Source organism: Dipodomys ordii, unplaced genomic scaffold (genome assembly GCF_000151885.1).
Source record: "Dipodomys ordii isolate 6190 unplaced genomic scaffold, Dord_2.0 Scaffold2, whole genome shotgun sequence".
In the NCBI taxonomy this organism is placed as follows: Eukaryota; Metazoa; Chordata; class Mammalia; order Rodentia; family Heteromyidae; genus Dipodomys; species Dipodomys ordii.
The window spans coordinates 22868845-22890398 of record NW_012267218.1 but is presented as its reverse complement, the minus strand read 5'-3'; the positions used below and the strand labels follow the sequence as shown (position 1 = coordinate 22890398).

At 43.1% G+C, this 21554-nt stretch overlaps 1 protein-coding gene across 1 annotated transcript in view; it reads left to right on the top strand.

Moving 5' to 3' along the window:
* Nucleotides 1-970: 970 nt before the first annotated feature.
* The window catches only part of Dlst (dihydrolipoamide S-succinyltransferase (E2 component of 2-oxo-glutarate complex)), a 24906-nt gene continuing 4322 nt past the window's right edge, over nt 971-21554 (top strand). Inside the window, exons 1-11 of the mRNA XM_013016081.1 lie at nt 971-1096; nt 1596-1629; nt 4803-4851; nt 8781-8836; nt 8967-9041; nt 9842-9897; nt 10368-10479; nt 12713-12877; nt 13187-13263; nt 14363-14460; nt 18950-19080. Coding sequence (XP_012871535.1) covers nt 1034-1096; nt 1596-1629; nt 4803-4851; nt 8781-8836; nt 8967-9041; nt 9842-9897; nt 10368-10479; nt 12713-12877; nt 13187-13263; nt 14363-14460; nt 18950-19080 — 916 coding nt within the window. The 5' untranslated portion in view covers nt 971-1033. The remainder of the gene's footprint in view (nt 1097-1595; nt 1630-4802; nt 4852-8780; nt 8837-8966; nt 9042-9841; nt 9898-10367; nt 10480-12712; nt 12878-13186; nt 13264-14362; nt 14461-18949; nt 19081-21554) is intronic.

Here is a 21554-nt window from a genome sequence, read left to right as displayed (position 1 = left end):
CTTTTTTTTTTTTTGGTGTCCAGCAGGCTGGACTCTATCACTTGAGCCATACTTCCAAGCTTTTGGGTGGTTATTTGGAGCAAGAGACTTTCCAACCCAGACTGCCTTGGGACCACAACCTCTGATCTTAGCCTCCCCAGTAGCTAGTATTACAGATGTGAGCCGCCTGTGCCTGGCTGCCATGTGCTTTCATTTGGAGGCGGTAGCCAGAACAGCAGACTCAAAGGTAACAGGTCCAAAACTCAGCCTACAAATGTTTATTATACCTCTATCAACCTCTGTCCTTGGTGCTGGGGACTCCAGCAGTGAACAAACTAGACTATAAGCCATATGAGATTCGCTTATATTCCAAGAGTGTGGTGAGGAGTCGCCAACTTCCCAGACAGCCAGCACCCACAGCACGTGTGGGGAGCCATTCGTTTGGCTGGAGCATTTCCATCGGGAGGAGGGCGCAAGATGCAGAAGACAAGGCAGAAAGAGGGTTAGCTGGTGAGGGCCTTGACTCCTGAGAGGGCAGTGAGACCTCTTTACGGTTCCCTGGAACCGTACGGTTCCCTGGGGTGCTTGGACAAGCGTTAAGTACACTGGGGCGCCTGAGCCAGGCAGCGCCACCGGCTCAAGGTCACGCCATGGCAGGATCAGGCGGGCCTGTCTGCTGGGGCCCGAGTTCACAGCCCGCGCCCGCCCTTCCTGCCCTGCCGAGCTGAACTCGGAACCCCAAACCCAGAGCTAGCGTCAGGGAAGGGCGGCGAGGGGCCGGCCTCGGGGTGCTCCCGCGGCCGGACGCTCCCAGCGCAGGCGGGACAGCCGCGCGCAGCCCCGGGCGCGCTCCCCGCGGGTCCCGGCTCACCGGCGCCGGACCCCTCGGCGGTGGCTGAGCCGGCTCGCGCATCCCCCCCCACACTCCCTGCCAGTGGTTGGCTCCGAGCACCCCTCACCGCCCGGCGGGATGCTGCGGCCCGCGCCACTTCCGGTTGTTGCCGGGCCCTATATCCGGTGTCCGCCCGCCCTCGGCCCCGCCGCCGCCGCCGCGATGCTGTCCCGGTCCCGCTGCGTGTCCCGGGCGTTCAGCCGTTCGCTCGCTGCCTTCCAGAAGGTACTGTCTGGCCGGGCCGACGCTCCGGTGGGTGAGGAGACTGGCGGCAGGCGGAAGGGCAGCTTGAAGGGCAGGGGCGCGGCGCGCCGGCCAGGCCGGGCACCAAGGACACCGGGACGCGGAGGCCTCCCGTGCCCCCGGGGGTGTGGAGCCCTGCGGCCCGCGCGGTCCCGGGGCCGCCCGGGCCGGCCGCTTCCCGCTGCACCCCAGCCTCGGCGCCGGGGCCCGGGCTCCGCGCCCCGCCCGACCCCAGCCCGACTCCGAGGGAGGCGGGCATCGCGCTGACCCCAACCCGATCCGGGCTGTTTGAAACGGCGCGGGGCGGCCCCGTGGGGGGAAGTCGAGGCAGCTTGACAGACCCCGTGTGTGTCAGTTGCCTTTGAAGTTGGGAGATTCACCTGTCACCCGCACCTAACGCGCACTTTTAAAGAAAAAAAAAAGCGGTTTTCTTCCCTCTCTTCATCTTGGGTGACGTCGATAATGTCTTCTTTCTCAACAGGGGAACTGCCCTCTAGGGAGACGTTCCCTGCCTGGTAAGTTTTGCCCTTGCCGTCACCTAAAATGCCCTCCTCGGGCTGCAGAGGAAACCAGAGGAAATCTGGGGAGGGGAGGTTCTCTTTCCCCCTCATAATGCGCAAAGACAGTTCCGAGCAGATAGAAGTGAAGCAAAATGCTTCACTTAATTTTAAACAAGCACTAGCATTCATTCACTCAGCGCGTGGCGAGTAAGAAGTTTTCGTTTGGGGGTTTATTTTGTGGTGCTGGGATGAAACCCCAGGGCCTTACCGCATGTCACAGTCCTTGGAGATCGGGCTTTTACTATGTTTTAGGTACTGCACTAGGTACCCACGTTTGTGATCCAGCAATGGGCAATTCTTCTTGCCCTCATGGAGCTTATGGGCTAGTGGGGAAGACAGTGTAAATTGCCAAACAGGTGATCAATTGTGATAAGAGCTTAAAGCAGTGAGAGTGACAGAAGAGCGTTCTTTAAGTAGGTGACAGTAAGGGTGTGACCTGGAGGATGTGACAGAGCTAGCACAGTGAAGAGCAAGAGGAGGAGGAAAGGAAAGGGCTGGCAAGATTTTTTTTTTAACTGGATAAAAGATGATTGGAGGGGGTGCTGGTGGTATATGGCCCAGCACTCCCTAGCAGTGGGAGGCCCTGAGTTCAAACCCATTTGCCCCCACTCCCCCTTCCCCCAAATGATTTGACTAGAACATTTTAGTTAAAGGAAAGAATGTCATGCAATAGAAGATGGGGTAAACTACTGAAAGACATTTAGGTTTTATCCCAAAAGTTGGATGGGGGCTGGAGGGTTGCTATTAACAGTGCATCCTTAACATAGCTTGTGTGTGTGTGTTTTAATTATATGGCTAGCATAAATATTTGTTGAATGAGTAAATCTTACTTTAGGTTTAAATCATGCCTCAATTTTGCAGAGCATTGTTCTGAGTGCTTTCTGTGCAGTGTAATGACCACCAAGCAACAAGAAATGTTGTGTCTCTATTTTACAAATGCATAATACAAGAGGTTAAGTGCCTTGGCCAAGGTCACAAAGCCAACTATTGGTTAAACCAGGTTCACTCAACTCCTTCTCAGCCTGAGTTTTTAGTGGCCACGTGTGCTTCTTTAGTATACAACAGATCGTTTATTGAGTGCTTACTACCATGCCAGCTGCTGTGCTAAGTGACAGCAGTACAGATGGTCCCTACTCATATAGATCTTATGGGCTAGCTGGAAAGAAAGAGCAAAAACGCAACTGTGCACACATAAGTACATAATTACATTGTGGTTACTAGGAAAGAGAAGTACAGAGTGTGGTATGATAAAGATCGGCTTCCCTTTCAGCAACAAAGAACTGATGTTTAAGATGAGACTTGAAGAATACATGAGCTAGCTAGGAAAATGATATTCCAGGCAAAGGGAATATCTTGTGCAAAGTTTTCCAAACAGGAAGGGACCTGATGAGTTACAGGAATGGAAAGGAAGCCTATGTGTGACTGGAAAGATAGAGAAGGCTAAATAGCTGAGCATTATTAAGTGCTTGGACTTTATCCTAAGTCAGGAGGACAAGGCATCTAGCACACTTCATAGTGGCCTCCCAGTAATAAACTTTTTTGAATTGGGAATACTGAAACATATTTAAAATGTTTTCTTCACTTTATAGATTGGTAGGTCAAGAAGAAGAGCTTGCATTTTGAGAGATTTGCATCTTGGTTCAGGAATTCACCTTGTGTTACTTAACATCCAGGAGCTACTTATATTGTGAAATAGGAATAATGGCCAGTGGTCATCATAGAGTCATTGTGAGAGTAGATTGTGCTAGTACTGGAGCTTTAACTGAGGACCTTGAGTTCTCATTTGGTCTGCTGGCTCACAGCTGGCATTCTACCACTTGAGCTATGCTTCCAGCCCTGCTTTGTGTAGGTTAGATGGAGATTAAATCTCCTGGTCTTTTTTGCCTGGGCTAGCTCTAAAACAGTATCTTTCAGGTCTTAGGATGAGCCACTAATGTCTGGCTTATGTGAAAACATTGTAGCACTAAAGCACTGAATAAAATTGGTTGTAGGGTAAACTCTCCATGGGACTCAGGGTTCCAAAAATCAGTATGGGCTGTTGTGCTTTAGTCCAAAGACATGCTATGCACTGCATATGAATTAGCTACTGAATATAGAGTGATTTCCTTGTCTCTGGGGAGGTTTATGAAGAGGTGTAAGAAAATATTTTCAGGAAAACAGCTCCATTCTATAGGCATCAGTTGAGGAAATACAGTTGGTTATGATGACTCTTGGTAGGCAAAAAGAGTTTTCCTGTTGTTGGAAGGAGCCAAAGTAGGAGATTTTAGAAAGATGAACTGTATAGGGAAATGATTTGCTCAGTCCTAGGACAAATGTGAGAGACTGGGCCTAAAATAGCTCAGTCTTTGTTGGTAGGGTTCAGTGAAAGGTTTCCATACCATTATCCAGTAAAACCCAGACCAATACTTACCTCTACCCCATCACAAACTTCTCCAGTTAGATTATATGAAGTTGAAAGATAAGCCATCATGTGACCACCTCACCCTTCCCTTTTTCTCTCTCCCTCTCTCCCTTACTCTCTCTTCTTGTCTCTCTTTTATTGTTGGTCATGGGCTTGAACTCAGTGCTGGGCACTGTCCTGAGCTCTTTTGCTCAAGATTAACACTCCACCACTTTGAGCCACAGCTCTACTTCCCTTCCTTTCTTGTCTCCCCTGTTAGGCTGGCTTCTAACTCAGGCTGGTCTCAATCTCTCAATCCTCTGTCTTCAGTCTCCTAAGTGCAAGGATTACAGGTGTGCATTATCATGCCTAGCGTCATCATGTATTTTTTTCAAGCTTCAATTGTATTTGAAAACTTGAATTAATAGAGACATTTTACTATACAAACATACAAGGTCAATGAAAATGTCTGAATTCTTGAGGTATATTATAAAATTCCTGTAGGTTATACCATCAAATACCTCTCCAGCCTAACACATGCCCACTCTCAACTGTACTCCAAGACCAGTTGTTCTCTGCCATTAGGCTATTTTGGTGGAAAATTTTGAAAAGCAGGATTCTGTGTGATAAAGATTATATTGCTGTCTGCAGCTGGTCTCAGGGTTAGGGAGTGAGCAGGCCTTATTTTATTTCCATCTCATATACTGTATAAGAAATTTGTGGTTAAGAATTGCTTTGTTTTTTGCAGGAGTCTCCTTTTGTCAGGTACCAGGTTACCCTGACAGCAGAAAGATTGTGTAAGTATCTCAGGGGAGGGGATATGGTATAGATAATATAGCCACAGGATGTTTAAGTAAGACATCAGTTTTAAGTTTGACCATCTGATTGTTTTCATTGGCCTCCAGACTTAGAATTAGAGGTGGCTATGTTGAGTGTCTAGACCTAACCTTGATGATCATGGTATTTACTTATGCTATACTTTAGGTTTTAGCCTCATGTCAAATGTTGGACCAAGAGTGTATCTGCTCTCCTCAGGTGGTTAAATTATAATGAAAGTTACATTGAAACTTCCATTATAATTATGAAAGTAGATCCAGAAGAGTACTGCTAAATATTTTCAGTTGGACATAAGTGCAGCTGAGGGGCTAGAAGTCACATGTATGTGATGATTGAGACCATCCTCTTGGTGGCAGAGTTATTCATTTTGGAAACAGTAAAAGCAGATCATTTGGATCTTGGACTAGTGCTGGGAGAATGCTATTGTTGCATAATGTAGAGTTTGGACAAAGACTACCCATGTGTATTTCAAATGTCTACTTTTGAATGTTGCTTGGAGCTGCTCTGCATTCTCAGTATTTTTAGGGTGATAGTAAAAGAATGCTCTCTGATAACGTGTTGAAGAGCTATGACACTACCTTTTCTGCAGGGAGAATCTTCAAAGTAATGGTTATCTGTGGAGTGGCTTCTTACTGTGCTTCACAGTGAAATTAGGGTTTCATTCAGAAAATGTTGCACACAGTACTAGAAGTATGAATTCCCATGTTATTTTTAGAGGGTCATTTGGCAATCATAAATCTTTGAATTTTGTGTTGATCTACAAATTTCTAGGAATTTATGCTACTCATGGTTTACCCAGATTCTTCTCAAAGTGGCAAACTGTAGGGAATTGATTAAGCTATCTCATGTTAATGTGGAAAAAGGCAGATTACAAAGTGATTTTGTTTCCTGTATAGTACAATTCCATTAAAATATTTTTGCTATTTCTAATATTCTGCAGTGAATATCTAATTTTTTTTGTAATTAAACATATATTGCTCATATATTACAATGTATTACCCATGCAATTTAAATGAAAATGGACAATTACGATTTTCTCAGTAATACACTAAAAAATTATTTGTAAGTTATGGGGAAGAAAACCTCCAACTTTAGGCTGGATCACCCGTGATTATGTGACCTAATCTAGTGCTACTTTTGGTTATTTTCTGAGTGAATTGCCCACTTTGGTTTTTAAAATCTTGTTTAACTCTTTATTAATTAATTTATTCTGTTACTGGTCCTGGGGCTGGAACTCGGGGCTTGGGCACTGTCCCTGAGCTCTTATGCTCAAAGCTAGCACTCTACCACTTAAGCTACAGCTGTACTTCCAGCTTCTTGGTGGGTAATTGGTTGGTTGGAGATAAGAGTTTATAGACTTTTTGGTGGTTAATTCAAGATAAGTCTCATGTACTTTCCTGCCCAGGCTGGCTTTGAACTACAGTCCTCAGATCTCAGCCTTCTGAGTCGCCAGTGCCAAGCTGTAAGAATATTTTTGACATTATGTTTTTATTTAATGGTAATTACACAGTTCAGGGAAAAGTGTGTCAGACTTTTGTATCCTTCCTATATCTCCACTGAATGCTTCTTCCCAGAAGCAGCCTGTGCTCCAGGCTCCTGGGCGTCTAACTATAACATAGTATTTACATGTTACAAGTTAGGTTTTGCCTATTGGCTTGTCCTTTTACATGGTTACAAACTTTAGACACATATTGTGTGTAGGTTTTTTGGTGTTGCTTTGTTTTTGTTTTTGTTTTGTTGAGGTTTGAGCTTAGGGTCTTGTGTTTTTAGGCGAGTGTTCTGCCAGTTGATTCATGTCACCAGCACTTTTTTTTTTTTGGGTCCAGTTGTGGGGCCTGAACTCTGGGCCTGGGCGCTGTCCCTCAGCTCTTCAGCTCAAGGCTAGCACTCTACCACTTGAGCCACAGCACCACTTCCGGCTTTTTTCTTTTTACTTATGTGGTGCTGAGGAATCGAACCCAGGGCCTCATGCATGCAAGGCAAGAGCTCTACCACTGAGCCACCTTCCCAACCCCAGCACTTTTTGTTTTAATTTTTTTTTCAGTCTCCTGTTATTGCCCTGGTAGCTTTAGACTACCTTTATCTTGTCTTCTACCTTCTGCATAACTGGGATTCCTGGCTTGTGTGAACGTACCTGGTTTATTTTTGAGATAGGACTCACTGACTTTTTGGCTGTCATCAAATGCTTGTTCTCCCAATTTCTGCCTGCCAGGTGGCTGGGATTGCAGCATGAGCTACCACATCCAGCCTTGTGTCCTGTTTTGTTTTTTTAATTACTTTATTTCCCTTGATTTCCCAGAGACCTTATAAAGTTATTTTGACATTATAAAAGTAGAAATATCAAAAAGCAACTTAAAGCTATTCACTTTTCTTTTTTTTTCCGCTTTTTTTTTTGTAAAGGTGCTTGTTGTAGAAATCCTACCCGTGTAAACAAGTCCCTGTCAGTGCAAACTATTCTCTGTAACTGTCAAATAGCAGTAGACAAACTTATGGTACATATACTGATACTGTTGTTGTTGCTATTATTATTACTATTATTATCATTATTATTTGCTGGTCCTGGTGCCTGAACTCAGGAACTGGGTGCTCTCCCTGAGTTGCTTTTGCTTAAGGCTAGTGCTCTACTGCTTGAGCCTCGGCTCTACTTTTTGGGTAGTTTATTGGAGATGAGTCCTGACTGATCATGGCTCAAAGCCATGATCCTCAGACCTTAGCCTCTTGAGTAACCAGGATTACAGGTGTGAATGACTGATCACTGGCACCTAGCTATATTTATTATTACTTTTTTTTTTTGTTTTGCCAATCCTGGGGCTTGAATTCATGGCCTAGGCACTGTTTTGAGCTTTTTTTTTTGTCAGTTGTGGGATTTGAACTCTAGGCCTGGGCGTTATCCCTCAGCTCTTCAGCTCAAGATGAGCACTCTACCACTTGAGCCATGGCACCACTTCCAGTTTTCTCATGGTTAATTAGCCATAAGAGTCTCACAGACTTTCCTGCCCAGGCTGGCTTTGAACTGCAGTCCTCAGATCTCAGCCTCCTGAGTAGCTAGGATTACAGGCGTGAGGCCCCAGTACCTGGTGCCCAGAGCTTTCTTTGCTCAAGGCTAGCACTCTATCACTTGAGCCATAATGCCACTTCCAGCTTTTTCTGTTTATAAGGTACTGAGGAATTGAACCCAGCTTCATGCATACTAGGCAAACACTCTACCACTAAAGCATTAGACACTCAAGTACTGTTCACACATGATTGTATCTTTCTCTCATTTACACTGTTTTATGTAAATGCTGTATCAGAAAATGCCTTAGTATTTGAGGTTATTTTGGAATGAGTGTAGAATGGACTGCTGTGCTGCTTTCTTGCCAGAGAACAGAATAGGAGATTCCATGTGGGTGTGTTTGTTTTGTTGCCAAAACACTTTTTTTTAACTTCTGAGTTAACTCACTGCCTCATCTTAATGGCCTTATCTAATCTAAGTGTTTAATCCCGGGGACAGAGTTTCCTAGCACTCTGGCAAGTCCACCTGAAGGCATACCATTTAACTTACATGGATTTGGTTAGTTAAGCAAGAAATCAAATCGGGAAGCTAAGTTATTTTGGTGGGTCTACAGAGGACAAAGAAGCCTATTTTTCAGAAAATCAAATAAGTCTCTCTTTTGAGAAGTAGCATTTCATTGCAGCACAGGGCTCTATTTAAGGCACCCAAGTCATCAGGCTCTGGGACTTTACCTGCTGAGTCAGAATCTCTTCAGGTTTGGCCTGGACATGTATACTTCGACAAGTTCACGTGGATGTCACTGTGAGCAAGAATCACTCATTTAAAGGGAAGGTGCCTGAACTAAAATGTAAGTAATTCACCAGCTAAAGGAGTTAACTTTCGTTTCTTTTGTAGCATTAACAACAGTAGTGTCTTCAGTATTCGCTTCTTCAGAACTACAGCTGTGTGCAGTAAGTATTTGCTTTCTTATAAGTTGAGTTTTCATGGAAAGAGCAGTAACTGGCTGAGTTGAAATAAAGAAAAACATTAAAAAGGAAGAAACTCGACTACTTGTAATGTTCTGTTTTGCTTTTTTCCTAGAGGATGATGTGATTACAGTCCAAACCCCAGCCTTTGCAGAATCAGTCACAGAGGGTGATGTGAGGTGGGAGAAAGGTGAGATTTAGTTTTCTCTTGCTTTTTTTCTTGAGGTACTGGGATTTTGAATTCAGGGCCTTGATTGACTCCAGCCACATTCTAACCCTCTCAACTTTTTTTTTAAACTTTGGGTGCCTGTTCAGGGGCTTGAACTCAAGGCCTGTCCCTGAACTTTTGTGCTCAAGGTTAGCACTCTACCACTTGAATCACAGCTTCACTTTCACATTGGTGTTTCAGTGGAGACATAAGTTTCACAGACTTTCCTTTCCAAGCTAACTGTGAAACATGATCCTTAGATCTCAGGCTTCTGAGTAGCTAGGATTATAGGTGTGAGCCATCGGTACCCAGCTTCCTCTCAACTTCCTAGCTTCCTCTCAACTTCTTAAGTTAAATACATCCTAAAAGTCTCTCTTCCTCCCACTAATATTCAGTGAGTCTTATGGTTCCACCTTTCCTTTTTTAAATTTTTGTTGGTAGTTGTGAGGCCTGCATGCTGTCCCTGAGCTTTTTTTTTTTTTTTTCTTTTCCTCTCAACGCTAGCACTTTACCACTTGAGCCACTGCTCCACTTGCAGTTTTCAGATACATAATTGGAGATACGAGTTTCACAAACTTTCCTGCCTAGGCTGGCTTCAAACGGCAGTCCTCAGATCTCAACCTCCTGAGTAGCCAGGATTATAGGCATGAGCCACCAGTACCTGGATTCCAACTTTTCTTTCTTTATACCCCATAGGAGGGAGTTCTCTAACACATCTGACAAAGGGAATGTGGGACTACTGGGGATTCCCCCTAACAGATAGCCTCTGATTGTCTTTCCAGCTGTTGGAGACACAGTTGCAGAAGATGAAGTGGTTTGTGAGATTGAAACTGACAAGGTGGGCTTATACTAAATCAGTGACAACTTCTTAATCTAAGGAAAGAAATGGGAATTCATCACTTTAAAGATAAATTTTAACTAGCTCTAGCTTCAGTGGTAGAAGTTGGAACAGATCATTAAAAAGAAAGGAATTAAAGTTTAATTTTTTGTTTGTTCTGAAGTATGCACTATGTGTCTTAGTAACTAGTCTGGTAACTTATTTTTCTTTGTGTTTTATGAACTGTTTCTAGTTTTTCCATGTCACTTGGAAACACATTAACTGAATTTTGCTTTAACATTTCCAAGAAGGGACAGAAGAAGTGAATCTTAATAATAGCAATGACTTATCATTGCTCTGGCTCTGAATATGTGGCCTTAGGTATTTCTGTTCCAGGGTTTTGTATAACGATGTTGCAACTCTTGTGAGTCATATTGGTGATTCCATAATGCTGGATAGAAATGTAGATTCTCTCTCTTTCCCTTTTCCAGACATCTGTGCAGGTTCCCTCACCAGCACATGGAGTGATTGAAGCTCTTTTGGTACCTGATGGAGGAAAAGTTGAAGGAGGCACTCCTCTTTTCACACTCAGGAAAACTGGTGGTAAAGAAGTTCTTCTGGTGATCAAGGTCTTCAGTGTTTCCCTTTGGAACTGGAGCTGAACATACTGTACTAATTCCCTGATAGCCAAAGATTTTGGCTTTCTAGGTGCCCTTAGTTGAGGAGATAGGAGGAATAATTAGTGTGAACTTTTTAAAATTCTAAAACAAAAGCGAAGTTTTAAAAAAAATAGTAAGTCTCAATACTGTTTCTGTTGATAGTTCTCAAGATGATCCTTTCTTAGACAAAATAGAAATTAATTTTCTAAAGATAGTGATTGCCCTCCTCCACCATCCCCCCCCCAAAAAAAAAACATCAAAATCACATCGAGCTTCAAAAATACCACAAATAACTAGTCTCTGTGTCCCAGGAACTTGGATTTATCTGGTCCTGACTGTCATAATTTTTTATTGCTCTCCACAAGATTCTGATGCATAGCCACTGAGAGCCACTGTTGCAAAGTCAGAAGGTGGATTATCTCATGGTGTCTGTTGTAGAGAATTCGGTGTAATTTGTCTTTTCATGTCTGTTCTTTCAGGATATATCTAGAAAACATGGATAATTTTCTTGTGAAGAAATGTAAAAGAGGAATTTGTATTGTATCTCACAATCTAGTATTAGAGATTAGAAAATAGTCTGGAAGTGGCACGGTGGCTCAAGTGGTAGAGTGCTAGCCTTGAGCTGAAGAACTGAGGCACAGAGCTAAGGCCCAGAGTTCAAGCCCCATGACCAACAAAAAAAAAAAAATAAAAGAGAAAAGAAAAGAATAGAAAATAGTCTATTTTTATGACTCAGTTAGATGGCACTACTAAATTATTTCATTGTTAAAATAGTCAAGCAAAAGGTGAAATTGCATCATTAAATTTGATCAGGCCAAGAACAACTTCAAAGTGGGAAAAAATATGTAGTGACAGGAAATAGAACGGGTCTTCCAGTTGAAGTCCATCTTCTGATTGTTTCTTCTTGGGAAAGTAAAGTTCTGATTCAAGTATAAAACTGGATGTGATACCCAAATGGGTTAAGATTGAAACAAATATCTAATTTAAAGCTAAGAATTTGTTACTTGACCATCTGATTAGGTCCTAACTAACTATCGAATCATCCTGGATAAGATGTCTTGAACTCTATTTTTTGATGCTGGTCAGAGGCTTGAACTCAGTTCCTAGGTGTTGTTCCTGAGCTCTTATACTCAAGGCTAGCACTCTGACACTTGAGCCACAGTTCCACTTGTGGCTTTTTTTTTTTTTTTTTGGTGTGGATAGGGAGTTGGTTAATTGGCAATAAGAGTCTCACCACAGACTTTCCTGCCTGGCTTCTACCCTCAATCTTCAGAGCTCGGACTTGAGTAACTAGGATTATAGGCGTGAGCTTTGAACTTGATTAAACTCCCACTTCTTAGTGGTTTGGCATGTAATGCTGAAATGAACATAACATTACTATAATTAGAACATTTATGTGTTTAAACCATTTTAAATTGCTTTCAGTTTTTTGTTTTTTGTTTTCCTTTTTGAAACAGGGTTTCAATATTTAGATCAGCTGGGCCTGAATCTTACTGTGTAACTCAGGCTGGCCTCAAACTTAAATCTTTCTGTCTCTGCTTCTCAAGTGCTAGGATTACAGTCATATAATTACAAGCATGTACCACCACATGTTTTGTTTTGGTTTTTGTGTGTGTGTGTGTCAGTGCTGGGGTTTGTAGTTAAGACCTGAGTTTTTTTTAATTGTTTTTTTTTTTTTTTGCTCAAGGTCAGTGCTCTACCACTTGAGCCACAGCGTCACTTTTGGCTTTTTGGTGGTTTTATGGAGATAAAGGTCTCATAGACTTTCCTGCCCACGCTGGCTTTGAACTGTAATTCTCAGATCTCAGCCTCCTGAGTAGCTAGGATTAAGGGATAAGCCACTGGCACCAGGTTGCCTGAGTTTTTGCTTCATTGGACATAGGTATTTTGAAAGTATGTGGTGAACTTGATGGTCAGTAGATATTTATAAAATGAGGAACCCATTCAAATTGAGCCACTTACCTGATGTAGAAGATTTAAGGGTTCTGGGGACTAGAGAATAGTGCCCGTGTCTTTGTGTCTCCTATTGCCTTGTGTATACAATACCCAGTAGAAATTTGTTAATGGATTGGAAATAGATGTGTTGCCATTTAGTTTTGCTTAGTCTGTGCAGTTTGGTTGACTCCATTCCAGGCAGTGCTAGTGGCATCTGTTATTTTGTTGTTGTTGTTTTGTAGCTGCTCCTGCGAAGGCCAAGGCTGCTGCACCAGCTGAAGCTCCTGCTGCAGCCCCCAAAACAGAGCCTGCAGCACCAGCAGCTCCTCCTCCCCCTGCAGCATCCATACCCACTCACATGCCACCTGTACCTTCACCCTCACAGCAACCTCTTTCTAGCAAACCAGGTAAGCCCCCAAATGTTGGGTCTTTCTATTGTGGAAGAATACCTTGTCTAATCAACAGGCTAATTGGCTGCTTTGCAGAAAAATCTTTAGAATTTGTATCTGAGGATCTGGGTTTACAATCCAGCTTTCTGTGTGCTATGTCACTGTAGGCTTCTTATTTAATTTAAACATTATTAATCTGTAGGGTAGAAATGATAACCTAACTTTAGAATACCTTGAGAGTTAATTGGCAATATGGTATGGAAGCAGGGGCAAATGGTCAATGATTACTCTGTCTGTGATACAACTATACCTTCTCTTGGTTTTCAGTGTCTGCAGTGAAACCTACTGCTGCTCCTCCACAAGCTGAGCCAGGAGCTGGCAGAGGTTTGCGTACAGAACATCGGGTAAGCCTCTGAGGACGGTTTCTAGGAAAGAGGCAGAGTGGAAAGGCAGTGTTGAAAGTGGATGCCCACCTTTGCAGGGCTGGCATTTCATTCCCTTGGCCTTGACAAATAGAGTCTAGGAAGTGATTTGCTTGTAACCACATAACCCTCAAATGATATGAATAAGACTTGAGTACTTCTGCAGCATGCTTGTCCGGTGGCTTTCCCACCATTAGACCACCAATGAAATGCCTCCCATGAGTGAAATATTTCCAGGGAATGGTAGCTTAGTGACATACTTTCTTCTTCCCACGATGATATATATTTCAGAGAGGTATTTTGATGAGAGCTCTATTCTTAGACTTCCAGGAAGTCCTACCTAGCTTAGCTGTAGTTAAGGGGTATACTACACAGTAGCAAACATAAAACCTCAAGGAAGTAATGGTCAAGAATGTGGTTCTTCTGCCTGAGAATACGTCCTAAAAATACAGTAGCTTCAAAAAAATGTGTTCTTGAGTTTCTATTCCATCAGTAGCTATTCTCATGCAAGCGTATATCAACAGAAATTATTGTTTCTATAATGATTCTTAGTCTGGCTAGACCTACATCATATTCTTACTCTTTATAAATTGGCTTTGATTTTTAAATCACACCATTTTCTGGGCCTTCATTTTTTTTGGGGGGGGGTCTGGTCATGGGGTCTGAACTCTGGGCCTGGGCGCTGTCCCTCAGCTCTTCAGCTCAAGGCTAGCGTTCTACCACTTGAGCCACAGCACCACTTCCGGATTTTTCTTTTTGCTTATGTGGTGCTGAGGAATCGAACCCAGGGCCTCAGGCATGCAAGGCAAGTGCTCTACCACTGAGCTACCTTCCCAGCCCCTTTCATTCTTGATTAAACTTTAGATACATATGAATAAGTGCTTTTGGCCTATTTTCTTGTTCAAGCTCAGGAAGGAAGGCCAGTTCAAATATGAAAAAGGAAGTCTAGAGCTGTGGTTGTATTTAAATGTTGTAATGCTTGCCATCCACTCCTGGCAAGATGAATTCTGTCTCTGATTATGTGGGGAATGCTTCATTCAGGGAGACCAGATTGTCAATACCTGTTCCACTTTCCTTTCAGGAGAAAATGAACAGGATGCGGCAGCGCATAGCTCAGCGTCTGAAGGAGGCACAAAATACATGCGCAATGCTGACCACTTTCAATGAGATTGACATGAGGTGGGATCTCTAGTCCCTCTCACTTCCTATGTGTTGTTTCTTTTTTGGGTGGTGGTGGTGATAATGGTGATACTGGTGGTACTGGTTGTAGTGGGGTTTAAACTCTACACTGTGAGCTTGCTAGGCAGCCATATGAGCCATACCTCCAGCCCTTTTTGTTTGCATTATTTTTTAGGTAGGCACTTGCTTTTCTTTGCTTGGCCAGTCTGAACTAAAATCTTTTTACTTTTGCTTCCCATGTAGCTGGAATTAGAGACATGAACCCCATACTGGCTTAAGATAGTATCTCCTTAACTTTTTGTTTAGGCTGGCCTCAAAATGAGATTACAAACATGGCCACCATGCCTGGACTTTTCTTGAACAGTTGAATTTGCCCTTGTCCTTAGCTAGTACAGATTCTAAAACTACGTTGAGTAGGGAAAAGAACTACTTTGCTTTACTTGTTAACACACTGGTTTCATCCTCTTAACTGACTTTCTTTATACTATCGCTGCCTCCTCAATGACTTAAAACCTTAGCCTTTTAGGTTTTTATACCTGAATCTTATGACTTCTGATAAATGAGACTAGTTTTGAACTCTGACTGGTATCTGATTGTCAAGCAAAAATGGGGCCACCAGCCCAGGAGGGCCTATTCCTTGGCCTACCTTTGGTATGGAAAACCCTTGATAGCATGCTCAGGACTGAAGCACCACACCTTGAATCTCCTCCTTGTCAATGTTCTTAATTCAAAATGAGGCAAGCAAAAGACAGGGGCTTGGCTCTCTCTTTTCCTGACTTTTTTAGTGAAATGGAAAGCAAGTTGTTTTAAAATAAATGCCTCAAATGTTAGTAAAAGGAACTAATCCACTGTTCGTATTCCTGTAGTGAATTAGTTGACTGTTTTTTCAACATTTTGATTTGTTCAATATTAGCACATAAGCACTATAGTAAAAGAAAAATGGTTAAATTCAACAGTCTTAATGAACGCTTCCTATACATAAGGAACTGAAGTATGGAATTCAAGGGGATATAAAGTTAAGGAAAGGGAGCCCTTGAATCCCTAGAGTTTACCTACTATCTAATTTGGATGAACACAAATGTCAGAAGGATAAAGATGAATATGAAGTAAAGGACAGAGTGAGCTTATTTCATTTAAAGGTTAGGACTGAAGTAGCCAGTGCATTCAGGGAAGGGTCCTGGAAGAAGAGTTTTAATAGGCTTTTAAGAATAGCATTTTGTGGGCTGGAAAGGTGGCTCAGCGGCTTGCATGCATAAGGACCTGGGTTTGATTCCTCAGCACCACATAAGCAGAAAAAGCCGGAAGTGGCGCTGTGGCTCAAGTGGTAGAGCGCTAGACTTGAGCTGAAGAGCTGAGGAACAGCGCCCAGGCCCAGAGTTGAGGCCCCACGACCAACAAAAAACAAAGAAGAAGAAGCTGGGCTACAGTGGCTCATGCCTGTAACCCTAGCTACTCACAAGGCTGAGATCTGAGGATTTTGGTTCAAAGCCAGCCTGGGCAGGAAAGACCCGTAAGACTCTTATCTCCAATTAACCACCAGAAAACCGGAAGTGGTACTGTGGTTCAAGTGGTAGAGCGCTAGCCTTGAGCTGAAGAGCTGAAGAACAGCACTCAGGCCCAGAGTTCAAGCCCCACAACCACCACCAACACAAAAAGAATAGCATTTTGTGTGCATTTATATGGATGTACATGCACACACTTTGTCTAGGTGCTATCTCTGAGCTTGCATGCCCAAGGATAGTGCTGTACCACTTGAGCCCCAACTCTACTTCTGACTTTTTGGTGGTTAATTAGAGATACAAGTCATGGAATTTCCCTCCTGGGCTGGCTTCAAACCATGATCCTCAGATTTCAGCCTCCTGAGTAACATGAGCCACACCAGTGCCAAGCTTTAACTAGCATTTTGACAAATAGTATTGTGGGGAAAAGTCATCCCAGACTGTTTATGGTTTGGACCATGACACAGATGGGGAAACACAAAAATCATAAATCACTTCCTTTGTAAGAAGTCTGTCTGGGAAGGAATGGTGAAGGTTGAATCTATATTTCAGATTTTATATACTAAAGTAGAAATTTATATTAAATCAGGAGGTAAACCATCAAATGCTTCCTTTTATCCTGAGTATTGTCTGCCCATCTGCTTTTCATTAGGGAAATTTGTTTTCCTTCCTTGGGAGGGACCTGTGAAATAGAAAAAAGTAGTTTATTGGTAGTGTGCTGGGACATCATTGATAGGGTAGGACTCAGGCAAATTTCACTTGATGTTTCCATTCTGTTAAGAAGCTTTCTATAAACTTGACGTGATTTTCTGTAGTGTTTTTACTATGTAGGGAAGACCTGTCTAGTGAGCTGCAAAGCCTGCAGCTAATGTTTCAGTGCATTAAGGGTAAATTGTACACAAATTGAATTGGGCTTTGAAATTCTACCCAGTTTTCTTGAGATGAAACATGTAAATATTTGTGGTCCTGAAAGATGGAGTTGGCCCAACAGCCTTGATTAAAGGTAAGTTCTCCTTTCAGCAGCTAATCAAAGTATCATTTAACATGGGCCTGGGGTCTCACTATAGCCTATAATTTGGTTTAGATTGAGTGCCCTTTGGGTCTTATGCTGATGAGCCAATCCATAAGAGGCTTTTCTGAGACTTCTTCCTTTCCCCTGTTGTCCCAGCTCTGCCTCTAAGGGCACAGATCTGAAATAGAAACTCCTTAATGACTAGACAATGGCATTCAGGCAGTTTCTGGCAGCAAAGATGCTTATCACTTTTCTTTCCCCCTCCTTTGCAGCTTTGTGTCTTGGGAACCAGTAATGTCTTTTGGGTGGTAATCCTAGCACTAAATAAGATTAGACCCAGGAAAACAAACATTTTAAGCCAATCAGTCTTCCTAGGAAAATTTCTTTTTTCAGAAACAAATGGTCTAAAGAAGGCAGTTAAAGTATTCCTCTTATCTTTCCTGCTAATGTGCTAATGTCAAATTAAGCTATGATGGGGGATAGGAGAACTGAGCATTTGAGCCTGATAAAAAGCTAAATTCAGTTTGCATCTTGAAATGCTATTCTGATAAATACAGGGCTTTCTATAGCACAATGATGGGGAAGCAATTTCCCACTAACTCTGTAGTGTCTATGAAAAAAAAAAAAAAAAAACAGCACAACAAACAAAAAGCCAAGCCCTGACAGACCAAAAGCTGTTTAAGTTCTGAAGGTTTCTCAGGCCAGGCTCTGCTGCTGAATCCGAAGAAGATGGGCCGCAGCCCACACAGGTCACTTTTCTGAGTACCAAGGGAAACCACAATCATTAAAGTGAAAACTAGGGATTGGCACTGTCTATATTGCCCAGCCCTGATCCTCACAGGTGGTGGTGCTAGTAACTGTTCAAAGGACAAGTGGATGGAACTGCTAACTTAGAAGAAATAAAAAGTTAATCCGTTGACTTTCCCATGAGCCTTGAAGAACTTGGGTTTACTCAGCTGTATAGTCATGACTGCTTTGCTCAATTTTTGTAGACTTTGTTTATACTTTAAAAACTTAAAATGCTATTTTTCAAGGTAGATAGTTGGTGATTTTAGTGGAGCCAGAAGTCATTCTTTTCTTTCCTTTCTCCCTCCTCCCTCCTCCCCTTCCCCTCCCTCCTCCTCTCTCTTTGTCCTTCCCCCCTCTCTCCCTTCCTTTTCCTTCCCTTCCCTCCTCTCCCTGAGCCACAGTGCCCACTTCCAGCTTTTTCTGCTTATGTGATACTGAGGAATGGAACCCAGAGCCTCATACATACGAGGCAAGCACTCTAACACTGAGCCACTGTCCCAGCCAGCCAGCCTCCCTCCCTTCCTTCCTTCCTTACTTCCCTCCTCTCCTTCCCTCCCCCTTCCCTTCCCTCCCCCTTCCCTTCCCTTCCCCTTCCCTCCCTCCCTTCTTCCCCCTTTCTCTTTCTTTCTTTCCTCTTTATTCTTTCTTTCTTTCTCTTTCTCTCTTTCTTTCTTTTGCCAAGCCTGGGGCATTCCTCCTCCCCCTCCTCCTCCTTTCTCCTCCTCCTCCTCCTCCTTTCTCCCCCTCCTCCTTCCTCCTCCTCCTCGAACTCAGGGCCTGGGTGCTGTCCTTGAACTCTTTTGCTCAAGGCTAATACTCTACCACTTTGAGCCACAGCCCCACTTCCAGTTTTCTGGTGGTTAATTGGACATAAGAGTCTCAAAGACTTTTTGGCCTATGATAGCTTTGAACCATGATTCTCAGATCTCAGCCTCCTTTGTAGCTAGGATTACAGGGTGTGAGCTGCCAGTGCTCAGCTTACATTTACTCTTTATGAAAGAACATTATTGTATTAACCTATTTCAAAACTTGAGATACAACTTGTTTTGTACTATTTCAAAACTTGAACTTAGGGAGATGGTACTGAACAAGGTAAAACCTCACCCAGAAGTGTTCATGTGTAAAACCTGTGTCAGAGTCAAAGTTGGTGCTTCATTGTTGTCATTTGTCTTGTAATGTGTTTTTACAGTAACATCCAAGAGATGAGAGCCCGGCACAAGGATGCTTTCCTAAAGAAACACAATATCAAGCTAGGTTTCATGTCAGCATTTGTGAAGGCCTCAGCCTTTGCCTTACAGGAGCAGCCTGTTGTAAATGCAGGTAAGTTTCTGGTGACCATAATTGTAGAGGTCTTGGGATGTAGGTATAAAAACACAGATCTACTCTCACATTTAAGGATCATTAGAGACAGGTGCTGGTTGCTCACACCTGCAATCCTAGTTACTCAGGAAGCTGAGATCTGAGGATTACATTTTGAAACCAACTCGGGTAGGAAAGTCCATGGACTCTTGTCCAATTAACCATGAGAAAACTGGAAGTGATGCTGTGGCTCAAAATGGTAGAACACTAGCCTTGAGCAAAAGAGCTCAGGGATAGTGCCCAGGCCTTGAGTTCAAGCCTTACAACTGACACCCCCTAGTCTTGGGCCTTGAACTACTCAGGGCCTAGACACTGTCCCTGGGTCTCTTGTGCTCAATGCTCTATCGCTTGAGCCACTGCACCACTTTGGGCTTATTCTGACTAGTTAAATTGCAGATAAGAGTCTCATATACTTTTCTGCCTGGGCTGGCTTTGAACCCCAATCAGATCTCAGCCTCCTGAGTAGCTAGGATTACAGATGTAAGCTACAGCACTGGGCTAAGGCTTTTTATTTCACAATTCTGTAAATATTGACATATTTTTCAGAGACTTCCCTCTTGGCCTTCTTGAACCACCATCATGATTACTTTGTCCCCACCAGATGCACAGAATAATTTTCCTACTAATGTGTAGCTTGGCAACTGCTCTGTCAACAGGCAGTTCTGAGGTGGCTTAGCTAGCTCTCTATACTAACTCTTGTCACAGGGAGACTCCAGTTCTGGCTGTCTCCCCTCTCCTCCCCTCCCTTACCTTCATTTTATGGGCTCTCACTTTGGGACTTGACTTCCATAGGCTCTAGGTTGACCTTTGCTCTCAGGTGAATGGCCCTTTGCCCTAGGAAGCCTTGGACATAGCTTCTCTTTCACGGACTTGGGACTTGTTTTCCTTCCTTTTTACATCATTGAGGTATTGACCCAATAAACAGTTCTCTTCTTGAGACTCTTTGTTTCTTAGAAGAGGGGAATGACACTTTTGCAATCTTCAGCAAAAGAGCTAGAGAAAAATCCTAGTTCTTCCTATGCTCTGGGTAGGTAGGAAGGACTCTCTGTTTTGCCCAAGTGTGTTGTCCCTTTTGGTTCTCCTGTTTTTCTAATGCCTTCCTGACTGGCTTTCTCCATCTTTTCTGGAGGGTGTCTATACTTACAGGCATCTTAATTTTTGGCTTCTTTTTTATTTTACATGTTTTTTTGTTGTTGCTGTTACTGTACTGGGCCTTGAACTCAAGGCCTAGATGCTGTCCCTTAGCTTAAGATTGGTGCTTTACCACTTGAGCCACACCTCCACTTATGGTTTTTTTGGCAGTTAGAGATAAGAGTTGCATTGACCTTCCTGCTCAGGCTGGCACTGAACTGTGATCCTCAGATCTTAACCTTCTGAGTAGCTAGGATTACAGGTGTGAGCCACTAGTGCTCAGATTTGTTTTCTACATTTTTTTTTCCTTTGTGCAGGTTCTAGGCTTGAGTACTTGTCTGTACCACTTGAGCCACTTCTGGCTTTTTTGGTAGTTAACTGGAGATAAAAGTATCTTAAGAGCTTTCCTGCCTGGGCTAGCTTTGAACCGTGATCCTCAGATCTCAGCCTTCTGAGTAGCTAGGATTACAGGTGAGCCACCTGTAATCAGCTCCATGCTTTCTAACAAGCAGTGCAATATAGACTTAATTTCTGTGGAAAAGATTCCCATGCCTTTATTTTCTCAGAGTGCTAAATGTAAATTATCAGTTGGATTTGCTATCTTAAGTTGGAATATTTAAAAGCTATATCATCCTGCTTCTTCCTATGTGTTAGCAGGGGTAGGGAATGTGTGTTCCCTTGGGCTATATAAGGTTTGAAAAATCATTTGGTACATGATAGATATTGTGCGTCTTGTAAACTGCCATGGACTATCTGCCTGAAATGATTGTTTTGTGTGACCCACAAATATTATAAATACCCATATGACCCTCTACCTAGTTCCCTCTTCCTAGTGAGAAGTCAAATGGCAGCATCTCTGTACCTTCTCTCTTATGTTTGCCATTTTGGAGCACTTGTATTCTCTCCTCAGGGAAGGCTTGACCTTAAGTAGAGCTAGTTAATAAGAATCTAATGAACTCTTATCCTAATGCATTATTATCCCTAGGATAATAATAGCTATTATCCTTAACCAGTATATTAAGCTTCTGAGAGCTGCCAAAGATTGTATGCTACTGTATGTGGGTTTGTTCAGGAACTTGAGATATTTTCATTGGTTAGAGTAGGAATAAGTAGAGTGCCATCTGCTGTTTGTTTGTTGTTGTTGTTGTTGTTGTTTTTCTTTTGGGTCCGGTCGTGGGGCCTGAACTCTGGGCCTGGGCGCTGTCCCTCAGCTCTTCAGTTCAAGGCTAGCGCTCTACCACTTGAGCCACAGCACCACTTCTGGCTTTTTTCTTTTTGCTTATGTGGTGCTGAGGAATCGAACC